This window comes from Rhinoraja longicauda, chromosome 8 (assembly GCF_053455715.1).
Source record: "Rhinoraja longicauda isolate Sanriku21f chromosome 8, sRhiLon1.1, whole genome shotgun sequence".
Classification (NCBI taxonomy): Eukaryota; Metazoa; Chordata; class Chondrichthyes; order Rajiformes; family Arhynchobatidae; genus Rhinoraja; species Rhinoraja longicauda.
Window position 1 is genome coordinate 73,640,216 of NC_135960.1, and position 27,965 is coordinate 73,668,180.

Consider the following 27,965-nt stretch of genomic DNA (forward strand, 5'->3'; position numbering starts at 1 on the left):
AACATGGCTTTGTTAATGGAAGGTCGTGTCTGACTAACTTGATTGAGTTTTTTGAAGGGGTGACCAAGGAGGTAGATGGGGGTAGTGCAGTGGATGTGGTATACATGGATTTCAGTAAGGCTTTTGACAAAGTCCCACACAGGAGACTAGTCAAGAAGGTAAGAGCCCATGGGATCCAGGGCACCTTGGCAAAATGGATTAAAAAAACTGGCTTAGTGATAGAAGGCAGAGGGTGATGGTAGAAGGTTGCTTCTGTGACTGGAGGCCGGTGTCCAGTGGGGTGCCGCAGGGATCGGTGTTGGGTCCCTTACTGTTTGTAATCTACATAAATGATCTGGATGTCAACGTACAGGGCATGATCAGCAAGTTTGCAGATGACACAAAGTTAGGGGAGGTGGTGAATAGCGAGGAAGGGATCTGCAAGCTGCAGGAAGATATTAGATGAGATGGTCAGATGGGCGGAGCAGTGGCAGATGGAATTTAATCCTGAAAAGTGTGAGGTGATGCACTTTGGCAGGAATAACTTGGAGAGGGAGTACACCATGAATGGAAGGACCCTAGGGAAGACAGGGGTACAGAGGGACCTTGGAGTGCAGGTACACAAGTCCTTGAAGGCAGCAGGACAGGTGGACAGGGTGGTCAAAAAGGCATATGGGGTACTGGCCTTCATTAGCCGGGGCATCGAATATAAAAGTAGGGGGGTAATGATGGAATTGTACAGAACACTGGTGAGGCCACAGCTGGAGTATTGTGTACAGTTCTGGTCACCACATTATAGAAAGGATGTGATAGCTTTGGAGAGGGTGCAGAGGAGATTCACCAGGATGCTGCCAGGGATGAAGGGCCTCGGCTATGAGGAGAGACTGAGCATACTGGGGTTGTTTTCCCTGGAGCGGAGAAGGCTGAGAGGGGACATGATCGAGGTGTACAAGATCATGAGGGGCATGGATAAGGTAGATGGCGGGGAACTTCTTCCACTGGTGGAAGGTTCAACAACGAGGGGACATAGATACAGGGTAAGGGGAGGGAGGTTTCGGGGGGATGTGAGAAAGAACTTTTTCACCCAGAGGGTGGTTGGAGTCTGGAACTCACTGCCTGGGGTGGTGGTGGAGGCGGGAAAACTCACAACGTTTAAGAGGCATTTGGATGGGCACTTGAAATGCTACAACATTCAGGGCTACGGTCCAAATGCGGGAAAATGGGATTAAAATTAGACTGTGTTTGGTAACGGGTGGCGCGGACACGATGGGCCGAAGGGCCTCTTTCTGTGCTGTAGGACTCTATGACTCTATGACCTAAACGGTACTGACAAACTAGAAATAATATCATTTACGTAAAAGAATGCACAGTCAAGTCATTTATTCTGTCACATCTTCTCTCAGACTTTCCAAACACATTGTTACTAGAACTGTAGGCAGATATGGACGATGAAAACTAGAAACTTGTCATGGGGTGTGCCAATGCAACGGAGAGAAAAATGTTCCTTTTAAGGATTATGTAAAATTGCTGAGGTTAATTTCTCTCTGTATGTTAACAAAAATAACAATTTAGCAATATTACAAATGTCATTAAAAAACATAATTGCGTTAGGGTATCATATACTGTATCATGAACTTTGTTCTAGATTCCAGTGTTCTGATATGCAGATGGATCTGGGTGTCCTAATATGTGTCACAATAAATGATACACTAGTAACTACGAAAGCTCGTACGAAAGTTAATTGAATACAAAGTAGAAGGTTATGTTTCATTTTATAGGACATTGAACAATCCAGATGTGGTCTCACCAATGTATTGGCTTCCTAGTTTTAAAGATTGATGTACAGGCTTCCCGGCTTACGATGTTTCGACTTGCGATATTTCGACTTTGCGATGGTGCAAACGGCAGCAACCCTTAGCGAGCCGCCGCTCGCTTCCGGCCACGTGATCGTGTGTATTACAATGCATTTCAACTCACAATACTTTCGGTTTCCGATGGGTTTCACGGAACGGAACCCCATCGGAAGCTGAAGAGCAGCTGAAAATGCATTGGGAGCACCTGAGAAGGCTGAGTGGACTGATGCGTATTGTCAACTGAAGAGAGGTTGGAAAGACCAGGTTTGTATCCCCAAGTTAAGAAGGAGAAAGGACTTCAGTGAACAGTACAAAATCCTGAAGATTTATGACCAGGTGAATGTGGGGAGGATACATTTTAAAACTATGGTTAAAAATAAGGTTCAGTTATTTATGATGGGAGATGAAGCAAATATTGTTCTGAAATTTGTGAGTCTATCAAAGTATCTTTCTCAAAGGAGAGTCCAAATAGAATCTGATACAGGTAGAATAAGAAAATAACTGCAGATGCTGGTACAACTGATACAGGTAGATACCTGGATACAAATTGGTGAGAGATTAATGGGTAGGTGGGGATGGGAAGTTGAAGTTACAATCAGTCTCGCCTTGTCGTAATGAATGGGAAGGCAGACTTGGGCCGAGTAACCACTAATCCTAATTCATAAGATTATATATGTATATAATGATGTACCACACAATTTGTTTTGCACTTGCAAAATATACATAGAAATTTAGATGTATTTCTCATTTGGAAAATATATGTGTTGGGCTCTTTATTGGCACTAGAGAATTGCATGTTGTTTTCTGAAGTTCTGAATAGGCCTGTGAAGGTTTTGGTGGAGTGTAATGTAGAAGAGAACTCTTGATGATCCTGTTCCACTTGTCAAAGATCAGTGCTAGAATCGTGTCCTGTGTGCTGGGTTGTACAACTGGGTAATCCCATCAGTTCTCAATATTCTGTAATAGATCAACATCTGTAAATTGACGGTATTTATTCACAAAATGCTGGAGTAACTCAGCAGATCAGGCAGCATCTCAGGAGAGAAGGAATGGGTGACGTTTCGGGTCGAGACCCGACAATCTGAATGTCTTCTTGGGGTTTTCTCAACACAACCATCAACATTGCCAATTCCTGTTCAAGATTCTATTGGAATTTTCCAAGTGCAACATCTGATTAAACAATGTGTGCAAATGTTAACAGTCTCCTCTTTTTCACTGGTCTCTGGTCTGGCAGCTTTTTTTATTTTGTGTGTAAGCTTGACAACTATGAATCGGATTCCTCAGCCATAGACATTCTGTACTTGGATTTAACCTTAAACAAATTAAGATATTATGCAAAGGGCAGTGTGTTTGTAGTTTCCATGTAAATACAATGCAGGTTATCCTGAATTGAGGTCAGCATTTCAAAACCGCTCTCTGGACTCGGACGAGTGAAGTTCAAGTCACAGGGTTAACAAGATAAGTCTGGGATACCCAGTGTCAGCACATAGTCCTGTAATTGACACCTCAGGATTCTTTTGTGGCATCTAATTTTTGCAAAAAATGCTGCCGATTGGAGAGCTGTAAAAATCATTACCTTTGGTGGTGTGGCATATTGATGTAAGGCAAACAGAATTCCATTTTGTGCTAACACTAACACTTCTACCTTGCGAAGAATGAATGCAGGGAAAAAATTATACAGATGCTCCTCGACTTACGATGCTTTGACTTACGATATTTCGACTTTACGATGGTGCAAAAGCGATACACATTCAGTAGAAACCGTACTTTGAATTTTGAATCTTTTCCCGGGTTAGTGATATGCGGTACGATACTCTGTCGTGATGCTGGGCAACAGCAGCGAGCCGCAGCTCCCAGTCAGCTTACCAGCTATGATGTTTGGTGGGTTAGGTGGCTATGATGTTCGGTAGGTTAGGTGTATTAAATGCATTTTTGACTAACGATGTTTTTGATTTACGATGGGTTTATCGGAACGTATCCCCATCGTAAGTTGAGGAGCATCTGTATTTGATTTCCTGGGCAATAGCCACAACATGAAATGTTATTCAACAGATGATAGACTTGCATTTTAGCAGCACTTCTTACAGATGTAACCATCATTAGCATCCAAAGGAAGAGGAATGTTTGGAATTTATGGGTCGATTGGCCCCACTCCACAAAATGCATTTACTTTGCATTTTACTGGATCTTTCCACCACATGTGCCATTTATATTTTTAAGAACGTTAGATTTTCACTTTAATCATTTATAATCACTGCAGCAAATCATGTCTGGTAATATAGAATGCAAGTCACACCTTAAAGACCTAATAATGCAATGCCAATCAATATCTCATCCACAATATTCTCATCCACAAATCAAATAACTTAAGCTTTGTAGGAAAATGAATGCAGATGCTGGTACAAATCGAAGGTATCACAAAATGCTGGAGTAACTCAGCAGGTCAGGCAGCATCTAGGAGAGAGGGAATGGGTGATGTTTCGGGTCAAGACCCTTCAGACTGGAGAAGTCTGAAAAGTCACAAAAATAACTTAAGCTGTTCTATCTCAAAGACAACAGTTAATGCCTCAGAAATGACCGATGATGTAGGATTTTTTAAATTAAAACAAAATGCTGGAAACATTCATGTGTTCAACCTACTGAGTATTTCCAGCAATTCATTTATATTTCAGATTTACAACATCTGAAATGTCCTCATTTTCATATTTTGGATTAGCCACTACCTCATTGAAATCTTCCTTCCATTCTGTTTCTCCTTCTTTATCTGATTGAACTCCGTCTCCTGCATCGCTGGTTCTGATTCTTTGTCAGGACATTTTCTAGTCATTGCAACCTTGTCTTTCACACGAAATAATAAAACTGTTACATACAAATAAACTAAACTAAAAGAAAATACTAAGTTGAACAACACATAAAACAACAACACATAAATGAATTTGACAACACATTTATCCATTCTGTATTTGGTTTCTCCAAAGTACCACATCTTAAACACAGTTAGGGAACATCTGTGGGGTGAAAGAAACTTTCAAATTGGAAAGGGTTTGAAATAGTGTGCTTTAAGTCACAGAAAGAGGGCAGGATGGAGAGAACATGGAGAATACATGTGATAGGGTGGAGGCTAAGAGACTGATACAAATGATAGGCAGACACAAAATGCTGGAGTAACTCAGCGGGTCAGGCAGTATCTGAAGAGAAGGAATGGGTGACGTTTTGGGTCGAGAGCCTTCTTCACACTGAAGAAGGGTTTCAACCCGAAACGTCACCCATTCCTTCTCTCCAGAGATGCTGCCTGACCCGCTGTTACTCCAGCATTTTGTGTCTACCTTCGATTTAAACCAGCATCTGCAGTTTTCTTTCCCACTGATACAAATGATAGTTGTGCTACTAAGAAAGAGAGTAGTGGAGGCTTGTTAATTGTAGCTGACCTATCTAGAGATGTAAATAGAAGAAAAATAACAAGAAAAATGAGAAGTAGAACTAGTGGGAGTCTAATGGCATCAGAATAGATATGACAGCCTGAAAAACTAGTGGAATGGAATGGATTGCAGACTGCAAGGGTGAAAGAGGTGTAATGAAGATAGGTGTGGGAGTCAGAGCCTGTGATGGATATTTGTCGTTAGCCTGCTCTTGCACACACTTTATAGAAGCTGAACTTTGTTTGCATTTACTTTTCCAGACTTTGACTGAATTAAATGGAAATTGATGTTTTAAGAAATGCTTTAATTTTTGTAAGATAGCATTAGAATACCATAAGATAGACACAAAAAGTTGGAGTAACTCAGCGGGACAGACAGCATCTTGATTTCCTTACTACCTCCTCTTTTATTGAAGGAAAATAATTGCAGATGCTGGTACAAATCGAAGGTATTTATTCACAAAATAAATCCAGTCTTAAGAAGGGTCTCGACCCGAAACGTCACCCATTCCTTCTCTCCTCTTTTATTGTTGTCAGTAATGCAGGATATTTTTGGAGATTGAATAATATTTTTCATATTCTTTAAGATCTTTTCTTGGGTCATTTTCACAATATTTTAGGTTACATTAAGTATAAAGTTGCATAATGTAACTGAGGACAGTTTATTGTAGTATCAAATGTGGCATATTGTAGAAATAAATATAAATTTGTTAGTTATTCTTGGTATTCTCCAAGCTTTTTACAGGCATATTGTTGGAGTACAGATCACTGAAACTCCTGATTCCCCTTGATTCTTTGGGCCTCATGCATATATATAGGAAATTAGAATATTGTATGTGTCGCTTGATTAACCTTGCTTAATTGCTTTTGATTCAGACGCTCCCATGCCTGGTGAGGATGTGCAGTAAGGAGAGACTGCTGGAGGAACGGGTGGAAGGTGCTGAAACCTTGGCATACTTGATAGAACCTGATGTGGAGCTGCAGAGGATTGCCAGCATCACGGATCATCTTATTGCAATGCTTGCCGATTATTTCAAGTATCCGAGTTCAGTCAGTGCAATCACAGATATCAAAAGGGTAAGTTTCCTTACATGTTAATTACAGCACTTGTAAGCTTTTAGGCAAACTTTTGCTATAATTGAGGTATATCAATGGATATAATAATTTAATGTACGGCACGGTGGCGCAGCGGTAGAGTTGCTGCCTTACAACGCTAACGGCGCCGGAGACCTGGGTTCCATCCCAACCACGGGTGATGACTGTACTGAGTTTGTACGTTCTCCCCGTGACCATGTGGGTTTTCTGCAAGATCTTCGGTTTCCTCCCACACGCCAAAGACGTACAGGTTTGTAGGTTAATTGGCTTGGTATACATATAAATTGTCTCTAGTGTGTTTGTAGGATAGTGTTAATGTGCGGGGATCGCTGGTTGGTGCGGACTCGGTGGGCCGATGGGCCTGTTTCTGCACTGTGCTTCTAAACTAAACTAAAAGGTAAACTAAACAACCTCGAGCCAGAGCCTGTGGAAAATTTACTTTTATTTCATATTTTCGTCTCTTTTGTATCCTCTTGTTCATCCAAATGAACTAAAAGATAAAAGCCTGTGAATTTATTGTTCTGCTTTGATATGTCAAACTTTGTCTCCAGGATAGGGACTGATTTTCCTCCTTTTTCCAAAAGGTGGAGCCCTCCACTTTAAAGATAAATCCCTGAACAATCGCAGCGGACTGGCAAATCTTCAGCTAAATCAGTTGTTTGATTTATTTGCAACGTGCATTCACGGAGCAAAAGATCATACTATTACATCTTTATAGCTGCCATTTATTTAATTAAATTAGTTTACTGTGTTACCTGCAATAATGTTAGTGAGGTTGGATTTTAGTTTATGTATCATAACTTATCTGTAGTTATTACCTCTATAGACACTAGAAACTGCTGATGTTGAAAAACACACAAAGTGCTGGAGAAACTCAGCGGCCCAGGCAGCATCTTGGGAGTGAATCCCTCCCTCTGGCTTTACTCCTTTGTTCTTATTTGCCACTAGCCTTTGTCACTGACCCCATCTGCCAATTAAACCTCCCTCACCTATATCCATCCATTATTTGCCAAGTTTTGTCCCCCTCCTACCTCTTTCCTCACCAGTCTAAAAGAGAGTCCTGATCGGATATTTATTTCACAAAATGCTGGAGTAACTCAGCAGGTCAGGCAGCATCTCAGGAGAGAAGGAATGGGTGACGTTTCAGGTCGAGACCCTTCTTCAGACTGATGTCAGGGGGGCGGGACAAAGGAAGGATATAGGTGGAGACAGGAAGATAGAGGGAGAACTGGGGAGGGGAAGAGAGGGACAAGCTGCAAGCTGCCCAAGCGAAATATGAGGTGCTGTTCCTCCAATTTCCAGTGGGCCTTTTTATGGCACTGGAGGAGGCCTATGACAGAAAGGTCAGACTGGGAGTGGGAGGGGGAGTTGAAGTGCTCAGCCACCGGGAGATCAGGTTGGTTAAGGCAAACTGAACTAAGTTGTTGAGCGAAACGATCGCCGAGCCTGTGTTTGGTCTCGCCGATGTAAAGAAATTGACATCTAGAGCAGCAGATGCAATAGATGAGGTTGGAGGAGGTGCAGGTGAACCCCTGTCTCACCTGGAAAGACTGTTTGGGTCCTTGGATGGAGTTGAGGGGGGAGGTAAAGGGACAGGTGTTGCATCTCCTGCGGGTTGCAGGGGAAAGTGCTCGGGGATGGGGTGGTTTGGGTAAGAAGGGATGAGTGGACCAGGGAGTTACGGAGGGAACGGTCTCTGCAGAAAGCAGAAAGGGGAGGGGATGGGAAGATGTGGCCAGTAGTGGGGTCCCGTTGTAGGTGACGGAAATGTTGGAGGAATGTTGGGGATATGTCACTCCCCCCGCAGATCCTGCCTAAAACGCTGAGTTCCTCCAGCACTTTGTGTTGCCAACACTTTTGTGTTTAATTTGAAAACCAAGTTTTCTAAAATGGTTGAGAGCTCTAACTTGTGTGAAGAATTAAAATGCTAAATAGTCTTCTCATTTTAGTATTCACGTTGTTCAGCATTCAATTAGTATATTTGTCAAATATAAATTAATTTAATTCAGCATGCAATTTATCTCCAGTGGCTGAGCAATTCATTATGCCGATGTTCAAATGTAGTTGTACATTATTTCTTATTTTCTAATTTTCTTCAGCTTGACCACGACCTCAAACATGCTCATGAACTTCGGCAAGCTGCATTCAAGTTGTACGCCTCCCTTGGAGCGAACGACGAAGACATCCGGAAGAAGGTGAGTCTAGGAGAGGGGCGTCCCCCGGTCCTGGCAACCAACAGGCAGGGAGTGACGTCAACCTGACAACAAGGTGAAGAGAATTAACAGTGACTTTGCGAACGAGCATAATCAGATCTGAAGAATGAATGGGATTGACACTCGTTTGTCTAGAGAAATGAGTTGTGACATGTTCATGTTGGAATGACAAGTGCTGGTGTTTCCTGTGTTGAACCTGCACCGGATCCTTAAGTTACCTTCTTTGCATGAGTTCGTAACAGTAGTAACAAAATGAGCACTGTGAAGTATAGTGTATAGTACTGACTCACATAATGCAGTAGTTCTGTAATGCCAGTTATATAAATGCTTGCCTACCTACCTGCTGCAAACCGGAAGTACTCAGCTTCTGTTTCTGTATCACTTTTAATTTGTGGCCTGCCGATGTGTTCATTTGTGTTGCTGATGTGCAAGTTTAATTGTAAATAAAGCTTTGTGCAATGACAGTGCTGGTAGCTTGTTTTCTCAATCTACAGTAAAGCAAAAACACGATTTCCAGGGCACTTTTGAATAACAGCATTTAAAATATTGTTAATTTTTTATTTTGTTCTTACACAGTGAATGATGCCTGTAAAATGGCAATTTGTCTTTGGCTTATCCTAAAAAAGGGAGTACTGTGTTCTGCATGTAAATATGCCCTTTTGAGAATCAACACTGTTGGAAACCGTACATGCTTCCATATAGCTCTCGTAATGTGACTGAAGTCTCATTCTTCCTTACCCTTGACTGCAGTAATGTAGTATTAATGTTTTCATGTATAATTAGAGTGTCAACCTCATTAAAGTAGTGATGTGGATTTTGAATAGAGCCTGTCCACATGGACTTCTCCAAGCAATCTTTAGATCATAGAGTGTGGGGGCAACCTTAGTGATTGTTAAAATCACTTCATTTCTTGTTTCGTTTTGAGTTTGAAATGGCAAGGCATTTTCACCATAAAATGACAATTTTCCAATCATGGGTGCTATCCTTGGAGCACAGGAATGAGGGATTGGGTGGGGTAAACTCTAGATTTTCAATATCTGGTTTTTACATGTGTGCCATCCATCCTCCATGTCGTAGTCAGTGGCTGTGCATTGTATTTTTCATGTGCTCATGGATAACTTCAGCATTATTCACCTTCATTTCAGAATCCAATATTTAGACATTTGAAGGACTCTTGAAATAGAAACAGAGAAACATAGAAAATAGGTGCAGGAGGAGGCCATTTGGCCCTTTGAGTCATTGTGATCATGGCTGATCATCCACAATCAGTAACCCGTGCCTGCCTTCTCCCCATATCCCTTGATTCCGCTAGCCCCTCGAGCTCTATCTAACTCTTTTAAATTCATCCAGTGAATTGGCCTCCACTGCCTTCTGTGGCAGAGAATCCCACAAATTCACAACTCTGGGTGAAAAGGTTTTTTCTCACCTCAGTTTTAAATGGCCTCCCCTTTATTCTTAGGCTGTGGCCCCTGGTTCTGGGGCCACATTCTAATGTGGTTGGTTTTGAGTGTGGAATTATGCTAAGACTGCCGATTTCAATGTGACTGGGCAGAATGTTGGTTGCTGAGGGGACGTGAAAGAAAGTTCAGAAGGACATTACCTTTAAAAGTTTTTTTTTAAATTCACTCATTAGATAGCTTTCCCAATTGTTGAGAAATCAACATTCTGCAATGAAGATTTTCATGAAATTAGTGCAAAAGGATTTGAATTAACAGAGGATCGAAGGAACACAGGCGGAGGCTTTTTAACCATTTCTGCAGAAAAAAACATGTTTAATAGCCCCTCGTCCCTTTTCTTTACGTGGCCATGCAAATGTTTCCTTTTTTGAAGGATACAAGTTTCTTTTGAAATGTACGATTGAACCTCTTGCACACTTTCAGGCTTGTATTCCAGATAATAAACCACTTCCTTTAGCTTCCATGAAGTACCCTATGGCTCATTTGCTGGAAAATAAACCTGTTCACTAGATGCAGCTGAATGCAATTTCTCCTTATCTACCCTTTCAAAGTCCATTATTTTGAACACCTCTTTCAAATTTACCCATGTCCTCCTCTGTCTTAAGGGGTGATTTTTAGTGTCTCACGCAAATGAAGCCTTTTATTCCAGCACCTTTCTGATTAATCAACATTGCATCCCCGTAAAGGATTGGCAGTCTTTCTAAATCTGGTATGTCAATTGGTCACAAAATGTCCACTCAAGTTTATTAACAAGTGCTTTTATAAACTTCTAGGTTTCTTTTGTACATTGCTTCCAATTGAAATAAACAAATTCCTTTTTGACCTCTAAATGTCCTCAACCAGAACTACCACCTTCAGTGGCTGAAGCCCAGCCACTCTCATTTCTCTCTCCATTTTACTTTCAAGATTGTGTTTCATTTTAACTCTCCTTGTTCATCAAAATAAAATGAATCATTTCATAGGCCTGAATTAAATTTAGTGTGCCCCACTGCCAGTTGTCTATGTCCTCATTTCTGTTACTCTTTTTCTACTCCAATCCCCCAATTCCCACTTTACGGCAATTTTGTCTCGTCTGTTACCTTTAAAATGATATCTTATCCACTCAATTCCATTTTCTAAATATATATCAGGAAGACTTCAGGAAGACTTTTGAATGTTGATTCAAGTATGAAAAGCAGCTTAAGAAAATAACTGCAGATGGTGGTACAAATCGATTTATTCACAAAATGCTGGAGTAACTCAGCAGGTCAGGTAGCATCTCGGGAGAGAAGGAATGGGTGACGTTTCGGGTCGAGACCCTTCTTCAGACTGATGTCAGGAGGGCGGGACAAAGGAAGGATATAGGTGGAGACAGGAAGATAGAGGGAGATCTGGGAAGGAGGAGGGGAAGGGAGGGACAGAGGAGCTATCTAAAGTTGGAGAAGTCGACGTTCATACCACCGGGCTGCAAACTGCCCAGGCGAAATATGAGGTGCTGTTCCTCCAATTTCCGGTGGGCCTCACTATGGCACTGGAGGAGGCCCATGACAGAAAGGTCAGACTGGGAATGGGAGGGGGAGTTAAAGTGCTCGGCCACCGGGAGATCAGTTTTGTTAATGCGGAGTGTGTTCAGCGAAGCGATCGGCGAGCCTGCGCTTGGTTTCGCCGATGTAAATAAGTTGACATCGAAAAGCAGTTACTCATTTGTTTTTACTTTGTGCCTATCATGCCCCATCAACAGGTGCCCAGTAATGATACTCATGGCTTGATAATATCTATCCAATACTTTTTAAATATTTTAGTCACACTGAGCGTAGTTTCTCCAGTATTTTTCTCTGGAACCAGAATGCATCTCTTTGATTGCCACTCATTGCTCACGTACTGCTTTATCTGCCAATCTTTGGCTTCACTGCAACCAGGTCAAGTCTCCTTTCAATTTTTCCAGAATTAGTCCCCACTCAAGTTAAGGATTTTCATGGCTGTTTTTATCCTTGACCTCTTTCATAACTTTTCTAAACTTAGAGGAAACTCTAATTTGGAATTCCTCTATTAATTTACCCCAATGAGAATAATCACATCTTCTATAATCTTTGCAGATAATTGAAACCCTTCTTTTCTTTCACACTTGTGGTAAATTTCTGCACCTTCTGTAAGCTGCATATCAATTTCCCTTAATTGTGATGAATGAATTGGACACCTTATTCCAATCAGGCCTAACCTGTAGTTTATAATCATTTACGAAAACGCCTCTTGGATGCATTTTCTGGTGGTCCAATTTACGAAGGTAGGAAAAAGCATTGTCTGGGTATATTTGCACCAACAATCAAATGATAATAACTTAGCATTTATATTTTAGTTTGGGAGATTGGAAATATTTTTCAGTGCAATGAATCCCTAAAGGTTCCCAAATAGCTTTTGAACACTGCATATCCAAATAGGCGATAGCAGTTCCAAAAATCAATTGATTAAAAATTTAAAGAACCATTGAATGTGAATTTCTAACTGCAAACACCGCTACATGTAGGGTCATTTATAAATTATTGTTTTTGAATGCTCATTTTTCCGTTCTTGGTGTACAAACTGTTGGTAATAATCTACAGTTGACCATAGTTCATGCTCTTTTGTTATTACAGTGGCAAGGGAATAATACGATTGGCTCATATACATTATCAATGTAGCGAATTTGTTGTAGTTGAATTGTACATGTTTAGGCCTCCCATGATTCCGGACTATGCATGAATATGGACCAAATTCACTTATATGTTGTTTTATATTAATCCATTCCATTATTCAGTTGAACCAAGAGGCAGCTATTCCATTGTGTATGTTATAGATTGAGAAATGAAGATGTATTTTCATAGCAATCTTTTTCTCAAGTCCAACTACCTCATTGAAGATTCCTATAGAATTTAAGACATACGCCTTGAGCCTTTGGAACAGTGTTGTGTGCCTGCCAAATGGAGAGTAGTTCCAAAACTGAGCCGTCAGTAAGTTTGTCTCACTGTCCCAGTTTAGATATTATGTCTAGCACACTACCGAAATACTCACCAAAATGAATATTTTCAACATAAATTCAGTAGGTTGATTTCACACAACATTTTGTGCATTATGGAAGTTGATCAGACATTTGAATACTGTATGTATAACAGATACAGGATCTTTGGAGAACATTGCGCAGTTGAATGATGTACTCCCAAATACTTGTGTATTTGGAGCCAAGAAAGGCACTCATGTGTACCTGTCTACTTCTCGGGTCACTTATATCTCATACCCATTGCTGTCCAGTTATTTTGCTCTAATATACGAGGTGTCCTTTGCCGTTGAATATATTTACGCAAGAATGATCAGTAGGGATTTGCACATGCCTGTTATTCATGCATGATTAACCATCTGTGATATTCGCAGTCAAATAAATCTGTTATTAAGTTATAATTTAGGAATTGTAAAGGAATGGATGAAGGTATAAAGTGTCCACAATCTGGGGCTATTGAAGCTTAATTTTGAAACGGACATAAAACCTTTCTGTTTGTTTCCACAGCTTGTTAGTTAGAACTGCCAGGAGTGGAGAGATCTTTTACCTTGGGCCTGTTTATCACTGCTGGTAAACGGAGAGCTATTTTTCTCCAGGTCTCCAATCAGATATTTACTGCATGCAACGATCTTTTCCATCTAGAATTGTTTTAAATTAATTCCCACTCCCTTGTTCAAAATTCTTAGTGAAAATTTCCAGTTAAATGCACGTCAGGCATCGTCTGAATTAAATCAATTGCTGTCATGATAAAGTAAAAAGATTATTTTAGTTTGGATGGTGAAAACCTTCTGTAGCTTGGCGTTGCATTTCTCTCTGGCCTTTCATCCCCACTCAGAACTGTTGTTTGGAATGGTATTTTGTTGATTATGTCCTAATTGCTTCTACCGCTTTATATGATTATAGCCATTCCATTTTATTTTTGTTTCTATAAAGGTGGCCTTAATTTTTGCTGTGCTGTAAATTCAGAGGAAATCCCTTTGCTTCTTTGCACATGCTGGGTTTCTTTAGTATTTTCGAGAGCAGCTGCAGCAGATCTTATCTGAGCTTTCAGTTCAGGCTGTCGCATGTTGCACTGCGTACACAATGGGAAATCTCCGGGACTCCTTTGTATCGTATTTTGCTCTAAAGTGTTACTTGTGAAAATTATCTGCTTTCCATAATTTTACTCCTTTTAACGAATGAGACACAAGAAGAGATTAAGATATCTGGAATTAATATATTCACTCGAATGTTATCATTGTATTCAGGATAATTATTCTTTATTGTGCGTCTCCTCATTTGAAGCTTCTGTGAAAAGTGACATCAATTCAACGATGAAATTTTATAGTGGTTTCCCCTGTTGGAGACATGAAATTGTATAGTGGGCTATCAAACTTTATTTTAGCATCGAGAGGGAAACATCTAAATGTATTCCATGGTGCAATAAAATACTTTTCACCTGCAGCTAAGGCAGATAATGTGTACCTACCCATGCTGCACTAGGGAGTGCACTATTCTGAAGATCTCCAGAAGAAATAAATATTTAATTCTCCATTACGGATTCTTGATCATGATGAGTATTAAAACAATAACCACGAAGCTGAATTACTCTATCAGTGACTCATTTCAGTAACAACAATAATTTAACATTACTTTTATTTTTGATTTTTTGGGGTTTAATGTAAGGAAGTAAATGTTGGAAATGCTCAGCCAAACAGGCAGCATCGGTGAAGTAAGAAGCTGTCATAACATTTCGGGGCAGTATCATCATCTGAACTGATGTCTAGAGGAAACCTGGATTGGGACTATTGAACTCAACAGTTTCTCAGAGCTTAATTAATGTACAGTTGCAGTGATGTTTGGTTACAACTATTGCAATAATTCACTTCCTAGTTTAGCATTGAAAATCTCACACTGGTTCTTTCTTGTTCAATGTAAATCAAAGCAACAGCAAAATACAAGTGTATGTCATAATTGATGTTCTGGCGAGGAAAGTTAATACAGCTGGGTACTTTTAATTTTTTTTTAAAGTTTCACTAGTCTATTTTTCTCTAGGGATATTTTGAAATTTTCTAAAACAAAATAGTTTCGATTTGAAGAATGACCACATCATCATATCATCATCATATATATACAGCGCGGAAACAGGCCTTTTCGGCCCACCAAGTCCGCGCCGCCCAGCGATCCCCGCACATTAACACTATCCTACACACACTAGGGACAATTTTTTACATTTAGCCAGTCAAATTAACCTACATATTACTTACTGTGGATAAAACACATTATAGATGGACTTACCACGATTAACTGTGAATACATGATTTTTTATGCTTTTAAAATCACTGTAGTTAATTTTATTATTTATTGGCATTCTCAATAAACTTAACATGGTTTGTGATGAATATATGAATCCAAAATGAACAAACTATTTTAGGATGTTTTCATAAGAAATATATGTTGGAATTTTTGTGTGAGCAGTTTTATGCTTGGTTGAGAAAATGGTAAAAAGTTCATTTTAGAGATTGCCCATGGTAGTTTGAGAAGCTATGGATCATAGGTAAATTGCTGTTGTCATCAATGACAACCATTAGCATTCTTGCCATTAAGTTAGAGGTTTGTTGTTTCAAGTCTCTGTTCCAGAATCATGAGCTGAAAATTCCAGGTTGATTCTATAGTGCAGTGGTGAGGATTTTCTGTATTGACCGAGGAGATGTTAAATAGAGCTGCCATCTGCTCTCGCTGCTTAAACCAAGAGCCAACACACTACAATTTCAATGTTTTGAATTACAGAAATTAAAAATCAAAAAGATAACCCATGTTCTGTATCATTAAATATTTATAAACTGGATTCAGAATATCCGCCAATAGGATTATTGGGATATTGACCATTGGGTATCAGGACGTTTATTAGTATCAATTCCTTAACTATAAATGTAATGATATATATAATATTTTAAACACACGCACACGCACGTCAAGATTATGCTTTTCTACACATTATGCTTCTCCTTTTAAGAAGCATTCATTTAACAATTGGAAATTTTTTAAATTTACCGTGGGTCTGATTTTCTTTTTGTCTGCTGCACTCTCATTAACCACTAAAATTGGGATATTTATTTGTCCTTATAGTTAACTTTAATAGTATTCTTTGTGCTTCCTAATGTTAAGGCACCTCAAATTATTTTGTGCACAATTGAATCACTACAAATATTTACGCCACCCTGAACATCAATTTCATTTGAGTGTGCATTGTTTCATTAGCAACCCCTGGTGAAGATGCAGGTGGGGCCTGTAGTGCGAAGGAGAAACATTACGTTGGTTTATTAACTACATTGATAATTCAACTCCTTCGGGTGGCTATCGGCAATAGCCTATGATCATCAACATTGATGTTGGCATTCATAGCTGCTTTATCAAAAAATGTCAAATGTGTAAGTCAAGTTCTTTTAAATCATTTGATAATGAAGTGGCGTACTGAAAATAATCAAATGCCATTTATTTGAAAAAATAACGTGGGCAGCGGTAGAGTTGCTGCCTTACTGCGCTTACAGCACCGGAGACCCGGGTTCCATCCCGACTACGGGCGCTGTCTGTACGGAGTTTGTTCGTTCTCCCCGTGACCTGCGTGGGTTTTCTCAGATCTCCGGTTTCCTCCCACACTCCAAAGACGCACAGGTTTGTAGGTTAATTAGCTTGGTATAATTGTAAATTGTCCCTGGTGTGTGTAGGATAGTGTTAATGTGCAGGGATCGCTGGTCAGTGTGGACTCGGTGAGCCGCAGGGCCTGTTTCCGTGGTTTTGTGTCTCTAAACTAAAAAAAATAAAATTATGGCTCAGTTGACGTTTGGGTGTCAATACTAGTATATTTCACGGCTGTCACGTGGCCATCTACTGGTACATTTTACGACACCCACTCTTCATTCCTCAAGTTCCCATGGAGTACAGCACATTGAGTTTCCCCTGCGTTTATTTGTAGATTTAGAGGAGGCCTAGTGCTGCCACACAGCACCAGAGACCCAGGTTCAATCCAGACTACGGGTGTTGTCTGTGCAGGGTTTGTACATTCTCCCTGTGACCACATGGGTTTTCTCTGGGTGCTCTGGTTTCTTCCCACATTCCATGGACGTGCAGGATTGCAGGTTATTTGGCTTTTGTAGATTGCCCCTGGTATGTCGGTTGCAAAATTGGGATAACATGCAACTAATCTACGTGTGATCGATGATCGGTGTGGACTCTGTGGGCCAAAGGGCCTCTTTCCTTGCTGTATCTCTAAACTAAACTAAATTATATTCGAGAACATCCATTTGATTGGAGATTATAGGGTACATGGGGAAGAAAATGAGAAATAAGACTTTATTGTGCTTTGCTGCATGTTTTATTATTTATAATTTTGTTTTTGTTTTGGAAATTTCATTTGTAGTAGTTTGCAAATGTTTTTGAATGTTTGACGTTCAGAAACATTGTGAACAAAATTGACCATTTTGACAGCCAGCAAAGCCCCATCCCTGACATGGCTCACTGTCAGAAGGTCCAGAAGAATTGTATGAGTGGTTGCTCTGACCCATCACACCACTCCTTTTGAGGTCCTGCTGCTACTCAGCTCCTGGACCAACTTGGAAATGGGATTGGCTTTCTGGATTTGGCTAAGGGTAAGTATGGAGAAAAGGAAAAGGGGGTTAGAGAACTATGACAGCAGAGCAAGAGTAACAATGGAAAACAATTATCATTGTAACGTAAGACACAACTGATGTATATGCATCATTAAAAGAATCCTTTGAATGTATTTAAATGTTGCAGTTCCGTAATTATTTCTCAGTTGGAGCTCCAAAAATTAGCTCTTGATTAGAGCTATTCTTTGATGGTTCTAATTTGCCAGATTTTGCCCACTGGTCCCATTTTCATCTGCACACCTCAGGGTTGAGAAATCCAGCATCATGTCAACCATTTGAACTCCCAATTCAAAATGGCAGCCTAATGAAATATGGCAGGATTATTGGAGTTGATTCTAATGGGTGTGGCATTTAGCCAGATGCATGTCACTGTGCATTTTAAAGATCACTCGTCATTGTTCAAAAATTTACACAGCTCTACCCGTTTGCAAAGCATTCATTTTTCAGCAAATGCCACTGAATTTCTAAGCAGCATTGTATCTTGCTGTGCATGGCATACCTTTTTGATTTGCCAATGTCCAGTTTTTGGCAATTCTTTCAGAAAAATGATTGAATACAAAATGATTTGGTTATTGGGAGCAGAAAGATTTGAAAAAAAATCAATCGAAAGTTGCAAAATCGCTCAGTAGTGTATTCTTAGTTCAATAAGAAATGGTTCTCTTGAAATAACCTTAGTTCAGTAAGAAATAGTTCTATCTTATCTTGTTGGGTACAGCATCCTCCACTGAAAACCTTCACACTTAGCACAAAATGGATTGTTTATTTCAGGAAACTATTGGTGACTATTAGCCATTTATATTGGCAGCTTTAAAGTTGGTGGTTGCAGTATTTGAGTGTTTTGTCTGTGCAGATGCCTTTTCTTGGCTGTCAAGTACACACGCAATGCTGATGCTTGATTCTTAAAATATAATTAACACAAATACCACTTCATACACAATCCCAGCAGCTGTAATTTTGTGCCCTGATTATGTTTGGGTTATTTCAACGATTGTTCCCTGAGAAAATATCTAATGTTTGTGAGCTGGGGGACAAATAAAATCATGTCCAGGTCTGTCGGGCTCATAATAATTGTCTCCTGCTGCACATCATAATGTGAGAATGACACACAATGCTGGAGTAACTCAGTGGGACAGGCAGCATCTCTGGAGCATTTTGTGCGTCTATCTTTGGTTTAACCAGCATCTGCATTTCCTTCCACAACATAATGTGAGAATGAGTTCTGCTTTGAGTGGAGGGTGTTTTAAAGTTACAATTATACTGCCACTATGCCAACAGTGTCAGACAATTTCACTTTCGATCAAAGCTAATGTTGCAATTAAACCCAGTCAGTATGCAGGCTGACTGGAGCAAATCAGGTCTTGGATTTTGTGGGAGAGGAAATACTTGAGTCAAATCCGGCCCTGGTTATTGATAGATTGTGGAACTATCATATGTTATGGATTGTAGCCATCATATAAAAGAAGCAGTTTATTCACAAAATGCTGGAGTAACTCAGCAGGTCAGGCAGTATCTCAGGAGGGAAGGAATGGGTGACGTTTTGGGTCGAGACCCTTCTTCAGACAGAAGCAGAAGGATTTTTGCTTCAGTGCATTCAGTGCATTTAACCATTTTTATGCCACTGCTATATTTTATTAGCTCTTAGACAAATTGCACTTTCATGAGGATGGCAGCATTAAGTGTTGAAAGCTGTTTGCCACTACAAAATAGGGAGGATTTCTAATAAATTACATGTACACACACTTTTAGGTGAAGATACGCAGTCTGTCTGTCTACATATTGAAATCTGAGATAGCCACCAAAGTTTTTAATATTTGAGTCCATTTGCCACAGAGCGTAAGCTCATTTAGATGTAGATTAATGCAGCCTTTCCCCACTCACCGTGACTCCAGACAATTTTGAAAAACAGACACGCAAACAAAAACTTACCTTCCAATTTATTTTGCGTGAAAACAGTACATTGTGTGAATTTTTTAAGAGTATTCTCCTACAGCTATTGTTGTCTTTCTTCTGCGCATTCAGCACTATTATTCTCTCTGTCATCCTCATTTCCATTTAACCGAATTTCTAGTTTATAATGAAATTGATTGTTTAAGGGTGTTAATTTAATATTGAAATTAGATAAATTAAAATACAACTGATGGAAGCTTGAACTAAAAATAGCTTGAGCTATAGAAATGCTGTGAGTCTCAAGCATTTGAAGAGATATTTTACCCTTTAAGAAGTAGACATGTTAATATATGTTTCTTTGGGCACTGAAAAAACACTTGTGTATATATAGAAAGACTATAAACTCTAAAATTAGAGTTAGTTACTAAGAAATAACTTAATTATGATAATAATTTAAAGTAAAATTTAAACAAAAAACAATGTTAATGAAAAAAATTGTGCAGAACTACAAGTCCAACCAATGAATTCATATCTGTTATAATCAATGAATTTGCATTCAGCTTTTCAGGGATGTACATATTACTAAAGATGAAGTTTGCTTACTAAAGATGATTTTTTCTGTTATGTCATAAAATCTTTTCAAGTGGTGGTACTATTTGAGTTGAAACTGGTACTTTTATTGAAAGGAATAAAATCACGTGTTGGGTATTTGGTGCCTCATACCTTACGAGTCATTTGATACGATCGTGGTTGATTATTTGCTTCAATGCCAAGGGCCTGCACCAACCCCATATCCCTTGATTTTAACAAAGGTACCTCTGAGGATTGGGTTTAATCTGTTCCACCTAAGAATCAAAAATTTCCAGTGATTCTAATCACTCGTCTGCAGAACAGGGGCCTGTCCTGGTACGTACAATATGCAAACTTTTGCAACAAACACGTCTGAATACATCCTGCAATTCTTAATTCTCTTTTTAAAATCACTTATGGTGGAGGAAATATTTGTGGGTAAAAAACTGCTGCCTTGGAAATGTTTAAAATGATAGACTAGCCTTGTGATTGTTTTTCGACTAGCAAACCACAGGTCAATGCTTGATAAATAGTTTTTTTTTTAAAGACACACAGTGCTGGAGTACCTCAGAAGGTCAGGCAGCTTCTCTGGAACTTGGATAGGTGACATTTCGGGTTGGGATCCTTTTTAAGATTGATTGTCACAGAGAGTGATTCACAATCGGTTTGAAGAAGGGTCCCGACCAGAAACATGGCCTATCTATGTTCCCCAGAGATGATGCCCAACCCGCAGAGTTACTCCGGCACTTTTTGCCTTTTTGTAAACCTGCACCTGCAGTTCCTTGTTTTCCCCATTCTCTGTGAATTTAAATTTGGCTGGTGGCTGAGCTAGCACCAGCAAAGAATCACGAAAGGTGCTGGATTATTGTAAAAAAAAACAGTGGTCTCTAATCCCCTTCAAGGAATGGATTCTGCTTCCACCCGTTGTTAATGGTTAGATGGTTGATCCTTAATAGAAATGTTGCCTGAACTTTATACTTAAGATTCCAATCGTATTGAAAAGAAAATTCTATTTGAAGTCTTGATCAGGAATGGAGTGTGGGAGGCCTCCGAGAATTGTCCTGAAAAATGCATTGAAAGCTGATGTGCTGCCAATTTCTGGAAAGAGATTTTGGAGATTGTAATGAGATGGTGAAATCCAGGTGTTAGTGCCTCTAACTCCCAAGAGATGGGCAGTATTGGAAATTGTTTTCCTAAATGGGAATTTACATTTTTCTGCTGAACGTAGAACATGCTCTCAAGAAAAAAATATGTAATTTGAGAAGGATAATCGATGAATTAGATAATATTAGACAAGTTATTTAAAATCTTAATTTGGGGAATTAAATTTGAATTTTGCCTCAGGAACTCGATGTGATGGATTTGACATTGAGTTATATAAGAGACATTGGGGCAAGTGACGTAAGCTTAAAGTATGGTTTTGCAGGAAGTAGGAATTTAACAGAAGGGGCTATAGATGGTAGATGCTCCCAGCTAAAGCACAGGCAGCATGTGTGAAGTGATGTTAATTGGGGATGTGGGGGAGCATTGGATGAAATGATTTGATGAAGGGTTGTAGAGTCTGGAATTGTGGAGAATAGGATCAGGAAAGTTCATGGAGTGGGTTAAATGCAAATTATTTAAAAAAATTCAAGATGTAGTTGTGCTGCCAGGTCAGTCTAGGCCACTGTGCACATGGGTAACAATGAATCAGACAGACACAAAATGCTGGTGTAACTCAGGCAGTATCTCAGTCTGAAGAAGGGTCTTGATCCGAAAATTCACCCATTCTTTCTCTCAAGAGATGCTGCCTGTCCCGCTGAGTTACTCCAGCATTTTGTGTCTATCTTCGGTGTAAACCAGCATCTGCAGTTCCTTCCTACACAACGAATCAGGCAGGTCAGGAGAGGGGGCAGAGTTATGCATCTCAAATGGCATGTGCTGAGAAAGCTGTGGTATAATTAAGAAGTACAGAAGTTGGCAACTCAGCTCACACATCAAGATTACACAGAATATGGCTTTTTGTAAACCTGCACCTGCAGTTCCTTGTTTCTACATGTTCTATGAATTTAAATTATGCTGGTGGCTGAGCTAGCACCAGCAAAGAACCATGAAGCCCAGTGGTTCTCTATTATTATAAAACCCAAGTGGTTCTCTATTCCTCTTCAGGCAGTGTCTGTGGAAAAGGACGCAGTCGGTGGCTTTGGTATGTAGTTCAATAAGAAGGTGTGAAGCTGATAGTTTCTGCCTCACGATGGAGCGACTGGGCTTGTATTCACTGGAGGCTAGAAGGATGAGAGGGGATCTTATACGAACACATTAAATTCTTAAGGGATTGGACACGCAAGATGCAGGAAACATGTTCCCGATGTTGGGGGGGAGTCCAGAACCAGGGGCCACAGTTTAAGAATAAGGGGTAGGCCATTTAGAACTGAGATGAGAAAAAACTTTCACACAGAGAGTTGTGAATTTGTGGAATTCTCTGCCTCAGAAGGCAGTGGAGGCCAATTCACTGGATGCATTCAAAAGGGAGTTAGATAGAGCCCTTAGGGCTAGTGGAATCAAGGGGAATGGGGAGAAGGCAGGAACGGGTTTCTGATTGTGGATGATCAGCCATGATCACAATGAATGGCGGTGCTGGCTCGAAGGGCTGAATGGCCTCCTCCTGCACCTATTTTCTATGTTTCCATGTAAGATTTGCCGAATGTTTGTAACTTTGCAAGTCACCCAATAATTCTATCTTTGCTTGATTTGTGGTTCCACCTCACCCCAGGTACAAAAGGGTTTGCAGAAAGGTGTTTCAATTCAGCGATGCTTCACTACATTCTCATATTGAGAATAACTATGTTGAAATTAGGAAATCAAAAATAACAAATGTTTAGTATCCATTTTAAAATCATTCCCTCGAGCTGTTTTGAAAAGGATTTCATTTCCAGTAAACTGCTGATCAGAATAATGCAATCTCTACTTCGTTTATCAAATGGCCAAACCCAGGCGCTTGCGCTGTTGTCACTGCACGAGAGCCTCTCACAAACACAGGACATTGTAAAAACAGCGACTGCTACTGATGAAGAAAAATCATGGGTGCCAAAAGAGTTCATCACTCATTTGTGATCTTTTAAATGGAGAGGAAAACTTTAGGGTGGCGCAGAAAAGGATGTTGCAAACGATGGTCCCAAGTGATGCTAAAGATGAAACAATTTGACCTAAACTTGTGGTTAAAGGATTGGCACAGATTACCTATTTCCTTTTTTTTCTTAAGGCCATGCGATCAATGTATAAAATGAAATAATTTCATCTATTGATGAAAACATTTGGAATAATTTTGTTCACTTTTTGCTTAACCACAATTACAATAATTTAACTTCTTGTAAAGTACAATGGCTAAATTTAATTTTGCCTCAGTGAATTTCTCCAGCCACATACCCTGTTAGTTATTTATGTTGCTATTAACTTTTTGTTCTAGATAATTGAGACTGAGAATATGATGGACCGAATTGTGACTGGCTTAGCTGAGTCTAGTATCAAAGTGCGATTAGCTGCTGTCAGGTATGGAATATTGAAACTCACCTGTCCAAAAGTTTAAATGCATCATTAGATACTGAACTTTTAATAATCAACCTATGATAACATGGGTGAATGATAAACGTGGAATTAATGTTTAAAAAAAAACAAATTTGTGATATAAATAGTTGATTAGCATGTAGTTAATCATGAATTTGCATTTTAAGCATTTGCAATTACAAAATTGAAGAATTGATTAACCATAACACTCGCTATGTGCTTGTATACTGTCCTACAATGTAAATGTTGACAATACTTTTATTTGATTGGGAAATATGAAGCAAATTATAGTTCTATGATTGAATAGTTAATCAAAAAATGATTAAAATGAAAGTTTGACAACTCTGTGGTCATGCTTTCAATTTATTCACTATGAGGAGGGCTATTGTTGAGTTTATATGTAAACTTGCAGATTGGCTTGATGGAAGAGCCTTCATTTTCCTTGTGAACTTCCGATCTTTCAGTGCTGCAACCCTCTCTCATGATTAGTACCATAAATGTTCAATGGGCAATTTTATTTTGGGATGTAGATCATTCATCTTCATTTATTTTCTCTGCTGGTTCTGTTTGCACATCTACTCGTCTTTTAATTTTGGTTGACCATTTTCTATCCACCACTTCTTATTCTTTACTTCCCAAGTCTGGATGTCCTAGTGCATGCAGGTACAGCAGGCAGTGAAGAAAGCCAATGTAATGTTGGCCTTCATAACAAGAGGAGTTGAGTATAGGAGCAAAGAGGTCCTTCTGCAGTTGTACAGGGCCCTAGTGAGACCGCACCTGGAGTACTGTGTGCAGTTTTGGTCTCCAAATTTGAGGAAGGATATTCTTGCTATTGAGGGCGTGCAGCGTAGGTTTACTAGGTTAATTCCCGGAATGGCGGGACTGTCATATGTTAAAAGACTGGAGCGACTAGGCTTGTATACACTGGAATTTAGAAGGATGAGAGGAGATCTTATCGAAATGTATAAGATTATTAAGGGGTTGGACACGTTAGAGGCAGGAAACATGTTCCCAATGTTGGGGGAGTCCAGAACAAGGGGCCACAGTTTAAGAATAAGGGGTAGGCCATTTAGAACTGAGATGAGGAAAAACTTTTTCAGTCAGAGAGTTGTGAATCTGTGGAATTTTCTGCCTCAGAAGGCAGTGGGGGCCACTTTTCTGAATGCATTCAAGAGAGAGCTAGATAGAGCTCTTAAGGATAGCGGAGTCAGGGGGTATGGGGAGAAGGCAGGAACGGGGTACTGATTGAGAATGATCAGCCATGATCACATTGAATGGCGGTGCTGGCTCGAAGGGCTGAATGGCCTACTCCTGCACCTATTGTCTATTGTCTATAAGTCATGTATGTTTTTTTGAAGAAGGTGGATGACTTTGTCTTGATTTTTTCCTTTTTTTTTTGCATCATCTTCTGGAAAATAATTTTCTGGATATCAACTGGCAGTTTGGAAATATGTCCTTTCATTTAGATTCCCAAACAGTGTCCTTCTGTAATGCAATATTGGGCTGATCCTGCTGGACCCAGTGACTGCTCAATGCCACCCTTTGTGCTCTTTGCTTTCATTCACTCCGATGGTCCAAGAAAGGACAGACCTTAATGACCCTCTGCAGCCAAACTTCAGGCACTGACATCTCAACGGTGTCGTTTAAAAAAAATTACAATTGAAATAAACTACAGTGGCTCCTCAGCTTACGATGGGGTTCCATTGTGAGAAACCCATCGGAAACCAAGAATATTGTACGTCGAAATGCATTGAATACACGTGATAACGTGGCCGGAAGCGAGCTACGGCTCGCTAGGGTTCGCTGCTGTTTGCACCATCGCAAAGTGGAAATATCCCAAGCCGAAGCATCGTAAGCCAGGGAGCACCTGTATTAAAAGATGATGAAGTAGATTTTAGAAATAATTAGTTAATTATTAACACATAAAACATAGCACATTTGCTCCATCCTTGATATATTATTTGCAGTATGCTGCTAACCTTACTTTTCTGCACTTCGGTGTTTTCATAACTCTTTAATTAAGAAGTATGATATTTTGTTATTCCCTGTCCTCTCGTATTGCCTCTAAATGCAGGTGATTTAGGAAATTGAAATAAATGCTTCCCACAGTTCTTGTTTCATCTGGATATGATCATTTGTGTCAATTCATCCCTGTAAATGTTTCTAATTTTTTTATTTTTGCCTCTTCATTAATATTTAGTTTTCTCTGAACAATTTAAAAATATATCCTTCTCTTCCAAAATGAAGAATGCAAATGTCTGTTTGACTTGTCTGCCAAACCAGACCTCCTACTGAGGACCGTCAACTTGTTTTTAATAAGTAGTTTGGTTTGGCTACTTAGAAACATAGAAAATAGGTGCAGGAGGAGACCAATCGGCCCTTTGAGCCAACACTGCCATTCATTGTTATCATGGGTGATCATCCACAATCAGTAACCCGTGCCTGCCTTCTCCCCATATCCCTTAATTCCGCTAGCCCCTAAAGCTCTATCTAACTCTCTTTTAAATTCATGCAGTGAATTGGCCTCCACTGCCTTCTGTGGCAGAGAATTCTACAAATCACTGGGTGAAAAGGTTTTTTCTCATCTCAGTTTTATATGGCCTCCCCTTTATTCTTAGACTGGTTCTGGACTCCCCCAACATTGGGAACATTTTTCCTGCCTTTTCAAATATTGTCAGAAGTATGTCTTATATAACTGACTTAATCACTGGTTTTATAAGAAAATAACTGCAGATGCTGGTACAAATCGAAGGTATTTATTCACAAAATGCTGGAGTATTTAGGTATGTAGGTCAATTGGCTGGGTAAATGTAAAAATTGTCCCTAGTGGGTGTAGGATAGTGTTAATGTACGGGGATCATTGGGCGGCACAGACTTGGTGGGCCGAAAAGGCCTGTTTCCGGCTGTATATATATGATATGATATGATATGATAACTCAGCAGGTCAGGCAGCATCTCGGGAGAGAAGGAATGGGTGACATTTCGGGTCGAGACCCTTCTTCAGACTGAAGTTTTGAACATTTGATCATCCATGTTCCTGTGGAGAGGGACGATCGTATCTGCTTTTGTATTTTTATGAAGATTTGTATATTTTTCCCATTTCCATTTCTAGATGTTTGCACAGTCTGTCCAGGTCGGTACAACAGCTTCGGACTAGTTTTCAGGACCATACAGTATGGAAACCACTAATGAAGGTAGGAGTAACATACATTTATAGAAGCTTATATTATACCAGAATAAATCATAAACATTTTGTTTCTCAGTGGAGCTCGAGTTTTTGGTCAATCAGTTTTGTTTCTGCCACTCATCTGAACAGTGTGATGCAGACAATGACGTTGAGTATAACCATTCTGTACTAATAATGTACTACCAATTCTGTACTACCAATGTTGTTGAGTATATTACCATTCTGTACTAATATCATGGGTAAACAGAGTATATCACTTGTGAATCCCGTCTTCCAAGCATGCCAGTGACAATTGGGGTTTTTTTGGCCTGAAAAGAAATATGCCCATACAATACTTTGGTAGATTTAATAATAATACTTCGCATGCGTCAGAATGCAAAGATGGCATGTTTGGAGTAGCAAAAAAAACTTGTGAAGTCAGTGTTGCTATTATGCAGAATTTCAACCCAGCAAATTACAGAATGAACAGCTAAAATCTATTGGAATAGAAGAAAACACCAGGATGTTAATGTTCATTTCCAACTCCTTTACAAATGTCATGGACAATAGGCAATGGGTGCAGGAGCAGGCCATTCTTCCCTTCACTGTGATCATGGCTGATCATCCACAATCAGTACCCCGTTCCTACCTTCTCCCCACATCCCTGGACTCTGCTATCTTTAAGAACTCTATTGAACTCTCTCTTGAAAGCATCCAGAGAATTGGCCTCCACTGCCTTCTGAGGCAGAGAATTCCACAGATTCACAACTCTCTGGGTGAAAAAGTTTTCCTTCGTCTCCATTCTAAATGGCCTACCCCTTATTCTTAAACTGTGGCCTCTGGTTCTGGACTCCCCCAACATTGGGAACATATTTCCTGCCTCCAGCGTGTTCAATCCCTTAATAATCTTATATGTTTCAATAAGATCCCCTCTCATCCTTCTAAATTCCAGTGTATACAAGCCCAGTCACTCAATTCTTTCAACATATGACAGTCATGCCATCCCGGGAATTAACCTCGTGAACATACGCTGCACTCCCTCAATAGCAAGAATGTCCTTCCTCAAATTGATATAGATGACAGCCTGACAGGTAGAAAGCTAACCTGCTGAGTTAACATTCATGT

General features: G+C 39.8%; 1 protein-coding gene across 1 annotated transcript in view; it reads left to right on the forward strand.

Annotated features, from left to right (window-relative positions):
* Nucleotides 1–27,965, forward strand: part of armc8 (armadillo repeat containing 8) — a 137,263-nt gene that overhangs the window by 59,876 nt on the left and 49,422 nt on the right. The window contains exons 11-14 of the mRNA XM_078404289.1: nt 6,127–6,327; nt 8,445–8,540; nt 23,577–23,659; nt 26,787–26,868. Of these exons, the coding sequence (XP_078260415.1) occupies nt 6,127–6,327; nt 8,445–8,540; nt 23,577–23,659; nt 26,787–26,868 (462 nt within the window). The remainder of the gene's footprint in view (nt 1–6,126; nt 6,328–8,444; nt 8,541–23,576; nt 23,660–26,786; nt 26,869–27,965) is intronic.